General features: G+C 39.4%; 1 protein-coding gene across 1 annotated transcript in view; it reads left to right on the top strand.

The window, feature by feature from the left end:
* The window catches only part of LOC146550291 (piezo-type mechanosensitive ion channel component 2), a 33,685-nt gene that overhangs the window by 4,310 nt on the left and 11,866 nt on the right, over window positions 1–17,509 (top strand). Inside the window, exons 3-29 of the mRNA XM_085259786.1 lie at window positions 1,038–1,139; window positions 1,328–1,373; window positions 1,478–1,637; window positions 2,146–2,362; window positions 2,474–2,687; window positions 2,823–2,988; window positions 3,609–3,701; window positions 4,050–4,176; window positions 4,493–4,647; window positions 5,323–5,589; window positions 6,161–6,269; window positions 6,469–6,590; window positions 7,538–7,597; window positions 8,594–8,742; window positions 9,740–9,904; window positions 10,593–10,634; window positions 10,929–10,961; window positions 11,148–11,260; window positions 11,555–11,730; window positions 11,918–12,094; window positions 12,418–12,582; window positions 12,909–13,109; window positions 13,201–13,405; window positions 13,576–13,677; window positions 13,767–13,932; window positions 16,920–17,163; window positions 17,285–17,381. Of these exons, the coding sequence (XP_085115912.1) occupies window positions 1,038–1,139; window positions 1,328–1,373; window positions 1,478–1,637; window positions 2,146–2,362; window positions 2,474–2,687; window positions 2,823–2,988; window positions 3,609–3,701; window positions 4,050–4,176; window positions 4,493–4,647; window positions 5,323–5,589; window positions 6,161–6,269; window positions 6,469–6,590; window positions 7,538–7,597; window positions 8,594–8,742; window positions 9,740–9,904; window positions 10,593–10,634; window positions 10,929–10,961; window positions 11,148–11,260; window positions 11,555–11,730; window positions 11,918–12,094; window positions 12,418–12,582; window positions 12,909–13,109; window positions 13,201–13,405; window positions 13,576–13,677; window positions 13,767–13,932; window positions 16,920–17,163; window positions 17,285–17,381 (3,873 nt within the window). The remainder of the gene's footprint in view (window positions 1–1,037; window positions 1,140–1,327; window positions 1,374–1,477; window positions 1,638–2,145; window positions 2,363–2,473; window positions 2,688–2,822; window positions 2,989–3,608; window positions 3,702–4,049; window positions 4,177–4,492; window positions 4,648–5,322; window positions 5,590–6,160; window positions 6,270–6,468; window positions 6,591–7,537; window positions 7,598–8,593; window positions 8,743–9,739; window positions 9,905–10,592; window positions 10,635–10,928; window positions 10,962–11,147; window positions 11,261–11,554; window positions 11,731–11,917; window positions 12,095–12,417; window positions 12,583–12,908; window positions 13,110–13,200; window positions 13,406–13,575; window positions 13,678–13,766; window positions 13,933–16,919; window positions 17,164–17,284; window positions 17,382–17,509) is intronic.

The following is a 17,509-nucleotide window of genomic DNA, read 5'->3' as shown; positions in this document are numbered from 1 at the left end:
CAAACTGCTCCAGCATACCACATTACAGTGGCTTGCAAAAGTATTTGCCCCCCTTGAACTTTTCCACATTTTGTCACATTACAGCCACAAACATGAATCAATTTTATTGGAATTCCACGTGAAAGACCAAAACAAAGTGGTGTACACGTGAGAAGAGGAACAAAAATCATACATGATTCCAAACATTTTTTACAAATAAATAACTGCAAAGTGGGGTGTGCGTAATTATTCAGGCCCCTGAGTCAATACTTTGTAGAACCACCTTTTGCTGCAATTACAGCTGCCAGTCTTTTAGGGTATGTCTCTACCAGCTTTGCACATTTACAGACTGAAATCCTTGCCCATTCTTCTTTGCAAAACAGCTGCAGCTCAGTCAGATTAGATGAACAGCATTTGTGAACAGCAGTTTTCAGATCTTGCCACAGATTCTCAATTGGATTTAGATCTGGACTTTGACTGGGCCATTCTAACACATGGATATGTTTTGTTTTAAACCATTGCATTGTTGCCCTGGCTTTATGTTTAGGGTCATTGTCCTGCTGGAAGGTGAACCTCCGCCCCAGTTTCAAGTCTTTTGCAGACTCCAAGAGGTTTTCTTCCAAGATTGCCGTGCATTTGGCTCCATCCATCTTCCCATCAACTCTGACCAGCTTCCCTGTCCCTGCTAAAGAGAAGTACCCCCAGAGTATGATGCTGCCACCACCATATCTGACAGTGGGGCTGGTGTGTTCAGAGTGATGTGCAGTGTTAGTTTTCCGCCACACATAGCGTTTTGCATTTTGGCCAAAAAGTTCCATTTTGGTCTCATCTGACCAGAGCACCTTCTTCCACATGTTTGCTGTGTCCCCCACATGGCTTGTGGTTGTGTACACAGGTGTTAAACTACAAACTATGTGATGGTCAAATAAATTATGGGCGTAACTGTTTGCACTACGGTAAACCATAAACCATTTCTAGCTCATTACACAGAACAAAAGACTTTGTTCTGAATTCTGTAATTGCACTTACTTTTGCTTCCTGCTTGCTACTGGTCTTAGGTCAAACTGGGCAGTTCCTGCGGCTGATCATCTACACGAGTTTGATGTTCCTGACCCTGCAGTGCTTCTTGCAGATCCCCTTCGCATACATTCCTCCACAAGGTGAAAACAAAACTCTGGTCACAATAAATGAGCAATTTTTATAATAAAATGTCACCAATCCTCCGAGCAGACCTCAAAGACAGCCAAAAAAATAATTTGACTATAAAACAGTGCAAAGAAATACCCAATTAAAACAGGAATAATGCTTTTTAACTTGATGGCTGTTTGGTTTTCCCCTTTTCTAACAGTTAGTGGCTTCTGGGATGGATTTCTCTACCATTTGGGAATTGTAAGGTGGGTAGCCTGTGTTGTTTTTTTTAAATGTGCTTATAAACAAATTGATGTATCATCTATTGGAGATCAGTGAAGATCAAATGTTAATGTATGTGTATTTTCAGATTTAGCTCGGTTGATCCTGGGAATATTGTACGTCTCCTGCTCCCAGACGTGGGCCTCTTGGTCTCTACGTTGTTCATACTGAGGCTCTGCAGGAAACTGCTACGCCCCGTGCCTCAGGTCAACCTCCATGAAAACGGAATCCCACCCTCTGACCCTCAGGTAACCACTCGCTTGTCAACAGCTATAGTCACTATGACACAACATTACCCTTGGGGTATCAATCATAAGGCCCAGGGACCAGAATCAGCCCAGCAAAGACTCCAGTCTAGTCTGCTGGAAAGTTTTGGATAATATGAAGGAGTACAAAGATTTTGAACTGTATTTTAATACATTTTACAGCTTTTTCTGTTGATAAAGATGACTCACTTTGCCATTCAGTGAGTCATCAGTCAAAAAACATTATTACAAATACGGGGCAGTCTGGGGAATGAGCAACTAGACCTTTTTCTGTAATTTTACACATTTATTGTGTGCTTCTTTTTTCTTATATTAAGACATCTCAGGGATTAAATGTTTAGCTAAATGTCTTTACAATGACAGAATGGTGAGTTTCAGTGGTCTGAACCACTTCAGATCAAAGCAGGCTGTATGTGGCCCACAATGTTCTATTGGTTTGACTTCCCTGCATTAAGCTAACAAAGCACTGATTGTTTCATGGATCTTTCAGGATGTGGAAACCTCTGACACGGAGTCAGAGGATGGAAGTGAAATAGAGGGTTCGTCCTTTGACAGCTCAGAAGAGACTACTACCCTGCCGGTACAGTCGGGTCCACCACAATTTGTCCAGAAGCTCATAGTGTTTGCAGCTGGACTGAGGCTGCTGCTGTCAGCTATCATGAACACAGCAGGGAAGGTGGTGGTGACTCTGCTGCTGGGGTTGGCAGGTACAATACAGCAGCAGCTTTGTGCATGCCAGCTTACTATAGCTTAAAAATGGTGAGTATTGCCTAAATCACCTTTTTCTTCATGGCTTGTCATCTTTTATGTGTGTACAGGTATCATACTGCCCTCCCTTACCTCAGGAGTGTACTTCGGGGTGTTCCTGGGGCTGGTGTGGTGGTGGGTGTTAGGCCGCTCCATCAGCATGCTGCTCTTCAGCTCCCTGTGTGTGATGATGGCCATTTTCAGCGGAGGACACCTGCTGGTTCTGTATCTCTATCAGCTGCCACTTTCCCAGGAGCTTATACCACCAGAAGATGTTTATCCCAGGTATAGAAATAAGAGTAGATATTTAAATTATATCAGTCTGGTTCTTCTATTTCTTTATTTAAATTCTTTTTACTAAAAATATGCCTTACGTGGCACTTTTCTCTCTCTCCCTTTACTCTTCCCATTCATCTCCAGATTGTTTGGTATGATAGGAGTCATCAGATCCGACACTTCAAACCTGCACTCTCTTAGCGTGCACACAAACGTCAGCTGGCCAGACTTCCTCAACCCGTTGGTTCTTCTACTCCTCTACTACACACTAGTGGCTTTGCTGCACAAATGGGTTCATGTCACAGAGAAGGTGCGCGTGTGTGTGTCAGACTAAATATGTTTAGAGTCAAAAGTCATATGGGATAGGTTCGAAATGACAAACATGGGTTTTTTGTTAATTAAAATGAGAAAAATACACGCTCACACACATCAGAACTCGTGCAGGTTCCTGGGCAGAAGACAAGCCAGTGACAAAACACACACACAGACAATAATGCAGACAGCTGGGTTATTTTAAGTCACACAAGATCCAGTCACATGGGTGTAAAGTCCAATGAGGTTAAAAAAAATGTTTCTGGCTGGTGGATTTTAATAAGCAACACTTGCCTTGGCTGACGAGGGGAGAAGTTGCTTTTAAACACTAGAGTTGTGCATACATTATCTGCTCTTCAGCTATTGCAGTGACTTGAGCTTAGAAAACTACTGCTTTTATCATACCAGTAACACATCTCTGCCCCAACTTCCACAACTGTGTTGCCCAAGGAAGCAGATTTCCAGGTTCTACCAGCTTATCTTGGAAGGTTGCCACTCCCAACAGTACTACAAGTAGAAGTGCAAGTTTTACTATTACTTTGAGCGCTACTCTGCCATTGCTGGTCCGCATGGTTTTCACTTACTTGGCAGACTTTTGATAGTGATTGTGCTTCTCAGGATGAAGCAGATGAGGGTGAGAGTCCAGTAGAAAGTCCAGACGCTCCTCCAAGCTTCTCCAGGGTCATCTACATCTCAGGAGATAAGCAAGAGGTAACTTCATTATTGAATTTTGCATCCAACTATCGTTCTGGTTGGTACTTATATCAGTGATCCTGAATTCATGCTGAAAGCTTAATGGCTGTTAAATAAATTATTGGACATCACATAGTTTTATTACTACAAGTTGGTATTTAAACGCCTATTAAAGTCGAGATTTCCCTTTTTAGCTTTTAAGTAGCACAGATGAGGAAACCTATCTACCTGACGAGGTGAGGATGTTTTAGCATTTTCTATTTAGTACACTGAATTCTCAATCAGATGTGGACTCACTTAAAATTTCTTAGAGATTATCCTACAGTTTTGTTGTAACACACAGCATAATTTGCTCTCTTTCTTCAGCCAATGATTTTGATCAAAGGAAACTCCTGGCAAGATCTCCACACTGACAGTCTTGGATGTCCATTAGGAGGGGCAGATTACACAAACGGTTACCCTCATTATGAGGGCAAGGACTCACTGTCTCATGGTAATCACAGAAAACTTAAATACATATTTAATTAACTAAAACTATACGGTACACAAACTTGATAAAAAAGCAGAAGCTACTTTCAGCTGCTCTCTTATTCATAAGGGGTCACTGCATATAGATTTGGCAGATTTTTTAATGACAGATGTCCTTCTTCACACAACCCCAAAAAAGATTTGTGTGTCCTCCTTGGTATGGAACCAGGGAACTTTTTGTTTGTTAGGTAAATATGTAAACCACTATGATATAGAGTCAACTTTTATTTTTCACTAAACCCTTTCATTTCATTCTTTACTTTCCCTCCCTCTTTTGCCAGACACAGAAAGCGAGGAAGATGTGGAGGAGCAGACTGAGGAGGTCCATGAGAGTCTGACAGAGACCTTGCCTCCACCTTCAGGCCCAAGTGGTCTGGTCATTTTTGGTCAGCAGGTGCAAAAGCACAGCTACGTCAGCGGCCTTATCATCATGATGGTAGAGTACAAATAATCATGCTGGTTCATAAATGTGTTCTGTGTGGTGACTTTTTTTTAGCAGCCACAACCAGTATCATCACAGTGTTGAACAGGTGAAGACATTAGGTATAGGTCACATTATATTACAAGCAAAGATAAGGAGAATTTACACATTAGCTATGAAGTTTCAACCTTTAAAGAAAGTGGTTTATTTGTTTTTTGAAACCACTTTTTTATACAGTTACAATACTTTAGACAACTGCAAGACTAATTTATATATACCCAGAGTCTACAGGTATTTTCTTTATTTTCTACCAAGGTTATTATAGTTAACTGTAACTAAGATAAAAATTAAATCTAGATGTGAAAGGCATTTTAGTTAGCTAAAATAAAATGAAAAACATGACTTTTGAAAATTTTTTTTTACTATTACTATATTACTAGATCTTAGTAGTATTGTTAGTTTTCGTACGAGTTTTATCACAAATTGACTAATTAACATCTGACCAGTTGAAGCTAAAGCAGCCATATTTGGGTGAGTAAAGATTAGCAAGCAACTTTGCATAGTTAATAGCAGGCTCACTATGTCGTTATGAAGTTAACTATAACTATTATTCACAACATTAACAATATTAGCTAACTCACCCTAAGCGGCTAAAAAAGTTGTTTTTGTTATGATATCCACTGCATACAGATTTGGAGTATCACCTACAACAACTGGCTGACTTTCGCCATGCTTGTGTGGTCCTGTATAATTTGGATGATGAGAGACAGAAGGCGGTATGCCATGATGTCCGCCCCTTTCCTCGCCATCTATGGCACCGTGCTGGTGGTGCTGGGCTTCTTGAGCGGGCTCCGGCTGAGCCGGGCCGAGTTGTACCCGGGTCTGCCCCCGGCGGTCATAGTGGACTTTGACCTGAACAGCTATCACCCTGCACCCTGTGTCCACCTGGGAGCAAAGGTTAGCCATGACAGGGTAATAAGGAGCAGGAATGGACCTGATAAACTATTGTAATTTCCTTCTGTGGTTCTCGCTTCCATTAAAAACAATAAAGCTGTATTTAGACCTACCTTAGCTTGTAGGTTATATTGTTTTTTGTGCGTGTTACCGTTCAGTCATTTAAGAAACACGAGCCTTACTGTATACAGTAACCTTATGTACTTAGTAAAAATTACTATTGTATAGTAGTTTGGCTTTTTTTTTGTACACATTTATTATCTAATATAACTCTAATTCACTTTTTCTTCCTGACATTTATTTATCAGTGTGTTCATGTATTCCATCTAAAGTTTATTACCATAAGGAAATTTGTGTTTTTTTAACCAGACAGTCTGAAGTCACTGAATTCAGTTTAAATCTTTCTTAAACAAGAATTTTCCAACAGTATTCACAGACTAGTGTACTTTGAAAACTTTTGACAGATTTTTTTAAAATAATTTTTTGTTCCCAACACAGGTCTGCTTCAGCTTAATATTTACTAAGTACACAAACTTGTGTATTTTGTGTTTATGATAAACTATTTTCACTGCAGGTCTTCTACACCTTCAGCTTTTGGTTGATGTTTCGTCAGCAGCTGAAGGAGAGACAGGAGGGGCAGAGCATGAAGGCAGAATCTCTGGATGAAGTCAAAGTCGTGCCACGTAATTTATCTTTTCATTGATTTTCTCGAGATTATATGTCAGAAGATGTTGGAGTAATGTAACTCCTACCTGGGCACTAATGAAAATCATCCTGACATCAACAAGACAAGTTTAATCATCAAGCTGTCTCTGTAATGCCCTCCCTTACCTCCTTCTCTTTCTCACTGTGTTTCTGCCTCCTTGTTTTGCACCTTGCCAGCGGAGGAAAATCAGCCATCTCCTCTGGTAGCGAAACTGATCTCAGGTGTAAAGGGGTTTCTGGTGAAGTACTGGATCCTCTTCTGCTGCTCTATGTTCTTTGTGGTCAGCTTCTCTGGAAAGGTATCTAATGACAGACTTAAACATCGTAGCATTGGCTAAGGCAGATTTTTACTAACAGAGGCCCTAAATATCACAGGAAGAAGTTTTTTAACAACTATTTTTTGCTTTGCTTCTCAATATGTTTTTTGCATTCTCATTACATGTAGTGCCCAGTGCTCACCAGATACTGGCTGTGAGCACTCTGGCTAACATGGTTATTGTAAGAACTCATCTTGCTACTGTTTCAGCCCATGGTGCTACATACGGCAACGTACAGCAGCTTTAGTAATGCTCATCTAACAGAGTTGTGAGATGAAGTCCCAGTTACATCCTGTAAAAATGAAGATGTTGTTACAGCGGCTTTCAGTAAAGGCTGCACAATCTTAATCTGCAGACATAGTCACAGAGAGTCTGTCTGTGGTCAGTGAGGGAGCGGAACCAGCGCTTCCAGTCACCTTTGTAACTGCAACTCCTCCGACTTCCCCGAACATCAATGCACTCTCACCTCGTCCTTGAATGCACTGAAAATGCACCATACTGTATCATTATAAAGCAGAGCCTTTCTCTATAAGTCGGATATAATGCAAACAAAAATGTATTGCAAAAAGAGTTTTCCAAAAATATTTTCAAACTGATCTTTAGGAGCCTCTGTATGGTCAAAAACGAATATTATTATGATTAGTAGTAGTATTAGAAGTAATAGGTTTAAAAGTAGTTTTATTGTTATTCTTGTTGTTGTTTTTTCACATGTATTTCCTTCTTCAGTACTGTTGAATATCAGCATGTGTTTTGTCTTCTGCTAGTAAAACCTTATTTACGAAAAAGAAGATGAAAATGCTCATTCCCATAGTCCCACACGTCATTGGATCCGTCTGTTTCTATAATCTCAGTCTGAATTGTTTCTGAGCCGTGCAAATAATAAGTAAATACTATTGTTTCATTCATTGTATCATGTTTCACTCATTCAGGTGGTCGTATACAAAATCCTCTACATTGTCCTCTTCCTCTTCTGTGTTGTTCTTTACCAGGTTAGTAACTTAGTTTTCTGTCCTCTAACTTAAAGTAGACTTATATCAGAGTATAGTTACTCAGCTCACAAAATATCTATCTATCTATCTATCTATCTATCTATCTATCTATCTATCTATCTATCTATCTATCTATCTATCTATCTATCTATCTATCTATCTATCTATCTATCTATCTATCTATCTATCTATCTATCTATCTATCTATCTATCTATCTATCTATCTATCTATCTATGATTTTGAAATGGGTCACTAAGTGGAAAGTTAATCCACTTTTATAGTTAAAATGTTGTTGTAGAACACATAAAGCCAATATATTTTAGGTTCATCTTACACTATAATGTGTTGACTCCTAAACTAACATCAGTGAACCATTCAGCTGTTGTTTGTGCGTAAAAATGTTCGGAGTGGGTGTAGATCTTCCATAAAATGTAGAAAAGCTCACAAAGGCAGACTGTTTACTCTTCATCCATACTCTTTTCCAGTTAAAAGTATTGATTATGACTAATAAGCACATACACAGCCACTTTTTTTGCTCCAGTTTTACTGTTTTTTCTTGCCCATATTATGTTTCTGCTGACCTTTTAGAAAGATGGTAGGCACTTACAGGAAGGCCTAATGGCTTTGGACATGACATGTCTATTTAGACAACATCAGCAACGCCCGGTGTTTTACATACCAAGGCGATTCGAAGGATAAATGCAACACTGTCATTTTTAATGAAGATCTAATTTGGCTGTTCTGAACTATTTTGTTTAATTTTTATATATTAAATATATATATATATATATGTATATATTTATTGTCCAGGTACACCCTGGACAGACTGGCAACCTGTCCAAGGTGTACCCTGCCTCTCGCCCTATGGTGGCTGGAATAGGCTCCATCCGTCCCTTACCCTGAAAAGGATAAGGGAAAGAGGATCGATGGATGGATATTTAATTGGTAATTATAAGACTTACAGGAGAAATTATAAACTGTGTTTTTTCTCTCAGATCCGTTATGATGTGTGGCGTCGACTCCTGAAGACGTTCTGGGCAGTGGTTGTTGGTTACTCCATGGTGGTGTTGATAGCTATCTACATGTACCAGTTCAGAAGCGTGTCTGGGCTATTCAGACAAATCATGGGGATGTCAGAGGAAGGGTGAGTCTCATACAGTATTGTGCAGAAGTCTTTAGAAACTTCTTGATTCTTTATATTTTGTTAGGTAAATGGGATAATAGATGCTGCAATTTATGGAAACATGTGCAAGCACATATGTAAATACAGTGAAAGACAGTCTCTGACGTGCTGAAACACTATCCGCTCAAAACACGTGAGGGCTATAGGTTTGAGGCTGCTGTCGGGGGTTATGGGGGGGGGGGAGGCCTCTGGCATTTGTAGTTGTTGAGGGCTTGGATGCCTCTTCACACCTTCTGGCAGCTGGTCTGTGAGGAAGTTCTCTTTCCTCTTCCTGTAGGCCTCCTTGGCCTGTTTGATGCCCCTCCTTAGGTTGGCTCTGGCACAGAGAGCTGTCCCTCATGCTGAAGGCGCAATTACTAGTTTTGATCAGAGCCTGTACTTCACCCATCATCCTGAGTTTTTGGTTAGAAAAAACCTGGATGGTTTTGGTCACTGTCATATTCTCTACCCAACACTTGATGTAGAAAAGGATAGATTGAGTTTTTCCATAGTTATGTGTAGACACGACACTGGTTTATACCTTGAGTTTGGTCCTTTTTATGTTTGTATGATTCTTACGTCAGTGGCTTAATAAAGAGAAAACTTTCCTCTGAAATGGTCAGGTACAAGGAGTGGACCAAAAATGAATGAAAAAGCAGGCAATGTCCAAAGAAAAACATTGAAGGACCTTGAGAAAGCCCTGAGAACTATTGCTCAAGAGCACTTTAAAACATTGCAAGAAGGCCTGACTCCTAGAAAGCAAATATAAAGAAATGAGGGGTGTAGACTCGAGTCTTTTGTCTTGTACTATATACTCGTGGTAGGTCGTGAATTGTTACTCATTAATTTATTTTTGTTAGTGTTAGGAGCCATTTTGATATGAAGCAAGAAGCTTCTTTATATCTGTTTAATTTGTCTTTGTAGCAGACTTGGCTGTTTGTTATAAGGTTGTGTGTTTTTCTCCCATGTGATTCTCCAGTCTTCGTGACCTGGGTCTGGAACGGTACGACACGGTGGAGCTGTTTGCACGCATTCTGCTTCCTGCTACGTTCCTTTTGGCTTGTATCCTCCAGCTTCATTATTTTAACTTTGACTTTCTGACTCTCACTGACCTGGACAACGTACCTGTCAGAGAGACTTCAAGGTGAGACAGCAGGAATGTATGGAGGGAAAGATCCTGCTCAGAAAAAACATTCTGTCCTTTGATATCGATATGAACAAGAACATGTGGTGCGTTATATTAAAAGAAACTTAAAGAAATGAGGCAGTCATGTATGTCAAAATAGGATAAATCTACTTAGAAAATATAAAAAATACATTATTTTTATTATATTTTAAAAGTAATTATAGGTTTCCCCCTCTCTAGATAAATGAAATAACAATTTTTGTGGCTTTTTTGTATGAGGTGCAATAAAAAAGCTCTATGACTCCTTGAAAACACCTTAACAGATTTAAATTCTTCCCTTCAGGGTTGTCTTCCTGCACACCTGAGCCATTGTTGAATTGTAGCCAGAGACCTAACTCATTACCACGAATGATACTTGATGTAAAAGTCAGGTCAGTTTGGCACAGAAGTTAATGATTGTGTTCTGCAAGATTTTGAGGTTCAAGGTGAATTCGCAGCTGCTCAAGTGCTACTCGTCATAAGAGGATGTTAAAATTGTAGCATCACTGGGTACAGTCAGAAGATGCACAACAAAACAACTTTGAAGGGGAGTTTTTAGGTTTTTTGTTAAGGGAAATTTTAATAAGTCGTATGAAATGTTTACGTTTTGATTGCCTACTGACTATACTACATACTATGTGTCTCGTTTGTCCTTTTCTTCGTACAGAGAGGAAGAGCTCATGAATTCAGTCAATGAGATATCTGACACGTAAGTGTAGCAATTATCCTATTATAAATTTTTAATTGTACTCGCAGTTCAAATACTTTGATTGTTTGTACAAAGATCCACCACATTTGACCACATCTCACACGGCTTATTCACTGCCTGTGGATAAAATCTGCATTTGAATCAAAATGAACTTTCTTTATGTTGTGAGAGCATTACATTATGTTTCAGTTACATAAAAATATTAAAAGTCGGGCAATAATAAAATAGTCTCTGGCTGTGCTTTGAGGTAACTGAAATATTACAAGTATTGTCATTATTCTCATTTTGTCCCAGGATTAAAGAAAACATTCAAAAGCTCCAGAAACGGTAAAACTTTTCATTGTTGTTTTATTATCTTCATTCTGTATTGTATTAATTTGGAACATAATTTGTTTGGATGAAAAGTTACTACGTATACTTGGATATATAACAACCTGTAAAACTGCCGATGGATTTGTTACTGAATTCCTGCAGTTTTTTAGTTAAATGGAACACCCTCATTGTGGTTGTCAGGCTTGTGAAGGAGCAGATGGGAAATGGTAAAAGTCAGGAGACTCTGGCCAGCATTGGACAGCAAAGCTCCTCAGAAAAAGGGGCAGAAGAGCAGGAGGAGGAGACAGGAGAAGGTAGTATCTGTAACAACAATGTTTTTCATTAACAAGCTGACACAGGTTGTTGTTGTTTTTTCAATTTTACTCTCTGAAACTCGTTGGCTTCCTTTAACACATGCAAACACATGCAAACATTACTCTTTCAGTTTAGAGCATTTGGAGTCTATTCACATGTTCTGATGTTTCCTCTTCAGATAACTGAGATTGTACTGTTACTGTCTGCGGCTGCAGCATTGATATAATCCAGTGTTAATGATCAAATTATGTCTGATGCCCTTTCCTACCCTTGGTATCATCCCCTCTTCTTAGAAACAGTGCACAGCAGCAGTGAGGACAAGTGGATTGTGATTGTGGATCGGGCGAGCCTGCTGCTCATCCAGGGTCTGTCGGGGTTTCGAAGGCTCCAGGAGCTGAGCTGGAGGCTGATGGAGCTCCACAGCCTCAAAATTGTGTCGTCTGGCATCATCTGGGTATCGCTGCAAGAGGTGGGATGTTGGCTCTGATCATGCATGCATAAATTCTATAGGTGTGTAAATACAAGTTATTAAAGCAGCAACAAAAAAAATATGTCCAACAGTATTGATTTACTTAGTGCTGATGTTGATGAGGGTACATTTAACCTCCAGCTCTTCTTCTTCTCTGTACATAAATATGTTAATATATTTTGCACAGGTTTCACTGATGAACTTGCTTTTCCTGGTTCTGTGGGCATTTGCACTCCCATTCCCACGGTTACGACCTTTAGCATCAAACATCTCTGCTGTGTGGGCATGCGTCATGGTGGTGTGCAAGATGTTTTACCAGCTCAAAGTCATCAAACCTCTTGATTACTCCTCTAACTGCACTGCTGTGAGTTTTCTGTAATTATAAGTCTCTGGAGGTTGGATTAAGTGGCTCGTTTCTGTGTTATTGGGGTTTTTTGCGCTTGTATTCTGTGGTAGTGCAGTTATACTCACCTCACAGCAAGAAGGTTCTCTGGTCAAACCTGCTAATGCATGTTAAGTTAATTTGTGAATGTAACTGCCACTGTGTCACTCAGGATTGTAGTTATGTGGGATGCTATTTCTTCTACTATGCACAAACATTACAAACTTCAGTCACATGGTCCTGATGTCATCTCTGATACTGAGGTAGAAACAGGCTTTGATAATGAGTCTGACTACCTTGTCTAGGGTTTACTTCCCTCCAACAGCTCGGGCCTGGATGATGGAGCAGAGCTGAAGGGAAACATGGTGGAGTTGCTGAGGAGGTCTATTCTCTACATCGAGCCCGTTGACCCCGTCTACTGGTGTGGAGCACTGCGCAAGTGTGAGGGCAGGATCCTCCCCTGTCTCAGGGTGAGCTGATACATGTCAAAGTTTGGTATCTTAAAAAAATTGTGATGTGTTTCCAACATTTAGAAAAGAGTGCACCTGCTTTTAAAAGCTCTTTTAAAGTTGTCCAGATGAACAGAATCAACTTTTGGAGATTTACTTACCTGGATGATTGAGCATCTTTTAAAGTCATTTACTAGTCATGAAACTTCATTAGGGCAAAAATCTTTAAGAAATTTAGATTTCAGTTACTTAGCAGTAGTTTTGTTTAGAGAAAATAATACTTTGATATCCATACTATTATTATAGCATTAAAGTAATTATTGGTTGTTGTTTTTTTACTGTGGTAGAACCATCTGATGGTCCTGGGTCTGCTGGTGTTCGAGTCTACTGTCCACCGCCACCAGCTCTACTTTCGTCTCAATAACAGCCTGAAGCCTCCACCCTTCAGCATTATCTTCCAAGGCATCACCAGGCAGCACCTGGATCATGGCATCCTGCCATGCATCAAGTACTTCATCAACTTCTTTTTCTACAAATTTGGACTCGAGGTACTTCTTCAGGCTTGCAGTATTCATTCTGTTTCTCTTTAACTGAAAGTGCACATCTCTGACTTCTTACCATGCTTGTACTGCTTCTTAGATCAGTTTAATCGTTGCAGTCAATGTGATTGGTCAGAGGATGGATTTCTACGCCCTGCTCCATTCCTGCGCCTTGCTAGCCGTCCTGTCTCGGCGACGCAGGAAGGCGATTGGTGAAGTGTGGTCTAAATACTGCACGTTTACAGCGGGCCTCATGGTGCTGCAGTATCTGCTCTGCATCGGCATCCCTCCTGCTTTCTGTGTTGGTAAGGATCTTTCTAATAGTTTGTAGCAGTTTTGCTTCCATGTCTTGAAAAAAATATAAAAAAAGTTTCTAAGATAAAAAATGTAATCACCTAAATCACTTCAAAGGAAATATAAATATATATAAATGAAAATAATCTGTGCTATGCCTTTTATTCCATTTGCTTGGTAGATTACCCCTGGAGAACAGCTGTTCACCCTTTGTCTTCTAATGTGATTAAGTGGTTTTACATACCGGACTTTGCCATGAGACCCAATCCTTTATTCATATTCTGTGAGTTGATCTTCTAAGTTCTTATTTTGTTGATCTTCTTTTCCTCTTCTGGGTTAGGGTCTCCCATTTTTGTCCTTTTCCGTCTGCAGATGACTACCTCCTGCTGCTCTGCTCGTCTCTGCAGTGGCACGTATTTGAGGAGGAGAACCGAGCTGCAGTGCGACTGCTGGCCGGGGACAATGTCGAGATCAGCCGCAGTTTGGATCCTTGCTCCTTCAACCAGTTCATACCTGTTGACAACTTTCTTCACTGCAGGTCAGAATGTGTGATTCTTAATTGTTGTAGGGTTGATATGTCTGTTATCAGTATACTGACACTGTGTAATTCTGTTGTTCAGTTTATTTTCTTCTTATCTTTAACATGACTCACCCTCCAAATCTAAATTTAGTGTTGATCAGAGCAGGAAATAGCCTGAACTCCATAATCCAGCACTCTCATCAAACCGCTTTTTGTATTGTGGGTTAAACTGCATATGGAGAGTTGGGAGCCCATCACTCTGGTCTGTGGTCATTTTAGGAGCATTAAAGGGTTGAATTAGATTATTAATTTATGCGTGTCTCATTTCCAGGAACTTTTGTTAATGGGCTTTATTTCAGTCTTCAGATTTCTTGCTGTCCATAAAATATATTTCTGAAAATTCTCAGACAAAACCAAAAAAATTCCATGTGGAAAACACATTTGGAATTAGTAATTTATGTACAATTTTATATTAAAATAAATACAAGAAATTCGACTCCCTGTCAGCTTAGAAGATTGCAGATACAAGTGGCGGAAACAAGCTGGCCTGCCCCTTAGTGATAGGTTTTAGGCATTCAGGGGCTCAGAGTAGAGCCGCCATTCCTCCACATTGAAAGGAGCCAGCTGAGGTGGTTCAGGCATCTGACAAGGATGCTTTTTGGTGCCTCCTGGATGAGGTGTTTTCCCCTACCGTGAGAAGGCTCCAAGGTAGACCCAGGACACGCTGGGGAGATAATCTCTCTGAGTTCGGCTGGAAATGCCTCGATGCTCCCCTGGATGAACTGAAGGAGGTGGCTTGAAAGAGGAAGGTATGGGCTTCTCTGCTTATGCTGCTGCCCCCAGGACTCAGTGCCGTGTATGTAGAAGTCTGAATTTTCTGATTATGATGGCTACAAAATACATGAAGTAAGATTGAAGTCTTTGAACAAGTTCAGATTTAATCTAAATGATTGTCCTTCTTGCTCTGCACCGTTCTCTCACATACACTCTTCCTGCTCCTCTTCTCTGATTGTTGTAATCCAACTAATCATCCCTGCCACCTATATTATTGATTCATTAATTAATTATTCCCTATTTGTAAAATTGCAAGCAAGCCACATGAGCGATGATTTTGAGGCTCGGGCTCCTTTGTTTCAACACATATTAGGGACGACAAAATTATTATTTATATCTCTACTTATTTCTCTGATGAACTTTTGGGCTATTCGCAGACGACTGATCGCCTAATCAGAGGGAAAACCGTTTTAAAGCCCCGTCTGCCAACTTAAGAAATAAAGCCGTCATTACACATGTACTTTGGACAATGCTGGAAGATTGGATTCAGTTCGATTCTATGGAGCCGCCAGAAAAGTGTGCACAGAAGGCAGGAAACCTGATTTTGACTTACTGTAAATTCACCAGACAGACTTTGTACTAAGGAGCTAGCAGGTTAATGACTGATAAAAGAAAGAACTTGCTTATTTGTTTACACATAATAACACCACATCATGTTCCATTATGTTGATGTGCGTGAGTGATGTCAATGACCACAGGGAGCATCTGAGGCCTCGCTTCCAGACAGAAGCAACATTTAGTAAAGAGCTCATGATTTTTATTAAACATATAAACAGAAAACAAAACATAAATCATTGAATTCTCCCCTGTCTGTTCACATCCATGCATTTATTCATTGTACTACAACTGCACTGAATACTTTCTTATTGTCTGCAGTGCAAGTGTTAGTGTTATAACTAACTCTGTTTAGGCATGTAGTGTTCCCATGCTAAACTACATTAATTTTGTAAGTTACTATTAAATGTCCTTGTTTCCTTGGTGAGCTGAAAAGCCTGAAAATATAGAATACAAAATCTCTAATTTCCCCAGTCAAATTTTTGTACCACTCTGGATAGATAAGTATAAATAACTTGAAATGAGACAGCATAATCTCTAAACGTTAATGGTTATGAGTTTCCAAAGTGTCAGCCTGCACTTCAGAGCCTGTTGTTTAGATAGAGGGGATGAAGAGGTGGCAAAGTTCATGGTAGAAGTGCAAGGTGAAACGTAGTTATGCAAAGGCAGATCGCTCCTTCAAAAAGGCTGTAAAGAACACTAAATACTTTTAAAACGTTTCTAATTGTCTAGAGTTCTTGGACATTAAGTGTTTTTGTGTGCATTATAAGATAAACAATCGCTACCTCTGAGAAAAACGCTTTCCGTGGAAGTGGTTGAAGAGATTACATTGTTTTTAACTGTTAAACTACAAACCCGTTTATTCAGTTCATTCTTTTGTTAAAATCTTTAACAGTTTTCATCTAATTTTCTTTTCTTATTTACTTTTTCTACAAAATTTAAAAAACATTCTCTCAAACATTTGAAAAAGTAAGAAATGCATTCAATTAAATCCATAAGCCTGGACAATTACATCATAAGCCTGTACATTAAATATGGATAACGTGCACTTTAATAATAATTTTTTTGCTGTATCTTAATGTAAATACAGAGAAGGAATAAACTACTTGAAGAGTTTTAAATATGTGCTTTACAAGGTTATTATAGTTTACTAAAACTAAAGTAAAAGCTGGAATTAGAAGGTTTTTTTTTTATTAACTTAAATAAAAATAGAAACTAGACTCTTGAAAGATATCAAAACTAACTAAAACATTTCGTGAACTTGGAAATCAAATTAAAATAAAAAAAATAGTGAAAGTTTTAATATTTATTATTTTAATATAATTGATAATTTGATTTTATCACAATTTGCTTAATGAAGCAGTCATGGATGTGTTTATTGGGAGTCTGGATGTTGTGTTTTTTCTTGTATTGCCTGTACTGATTTTCCTAAATCCTGCCTCTAAAATATGCCCTCCTCTATGTGGCGTCTAAAAATAAAAACTAATAGAAAATACAAAACTAGATTAACTGTAGTGCTTACATATTTTTTATAGCGATGGTTTAGCTTTGTAATATTTGGCAGTATGATTTGCTTTCTTTTTAAACTGAAGATGTGGTCTCTGTTTTGTCCTCAGGTGCTATCTTGATATGGTGAAGGTGTTTGTTTTCAGCTACTTCTTTTGGCTGGTGCTTTGTCTCATTTTCATCACTGGCACGACACGCATCAACATCTTCTGTCTCGGCTACCTGGTGGCCTGTTTCTACTTCATGCTGTTTGGAGGCAGTGTGCTGATGCAGCCAGTCAGATACATCCTGCGGCTATGGGACTGGCTCATTGGGTACACCTGCTTTGTGATCGCCATGAAGAACCTGGTGTCTGTAAGCGACCATACCATAAAGAAGTTCAGAAGTTGTACAATTGTACAGAATAATTCAAGACATGCAGCTATTTTTTTAAAATCATGCATTACTGATTAATGCCTGTTTTTCCTTCTTTCAGCTGGGTTCTTGTGCCTACCTGGACAGCCTGGTGAAGAACAGCTGCTGGCTAATTCAGGCATTTAGCATGTTTTGCACCATCAAAGGTTATGATGTCCGTAAGTGTCTGTAACAAGGATATTTAGTCACGATTTGTGTTAGGGAGAAAAGAATGTGCCAGAATTTCCGATGGTATATTTACACTCAAAGCCACTTTATTAGGTACTCCTGTTAAACTGCTCATGAA

Source organism: Mchenga conophoros, linkage group LG20, assembly GCF_057382185.1.
Source record: "Mchenga conophoros isolate Kocher_MC1m ecotype Shallow Benthic linkage group LG20, M_conophoros_male_GT1.1, whole genome shotgun sequence".
Classification (NCBI taxonomy): Eukaryota; Metazoa; Chordata; class Actinopteri; order Cichliformes; family Cichlidae; genus Mchenga; species Mchenga conophoros.
The sequence above is the reverse complement of the archived record's forward strand: the minus strand, read 5'-3'. Positions and strand labels throughout refer to the sequence as shown.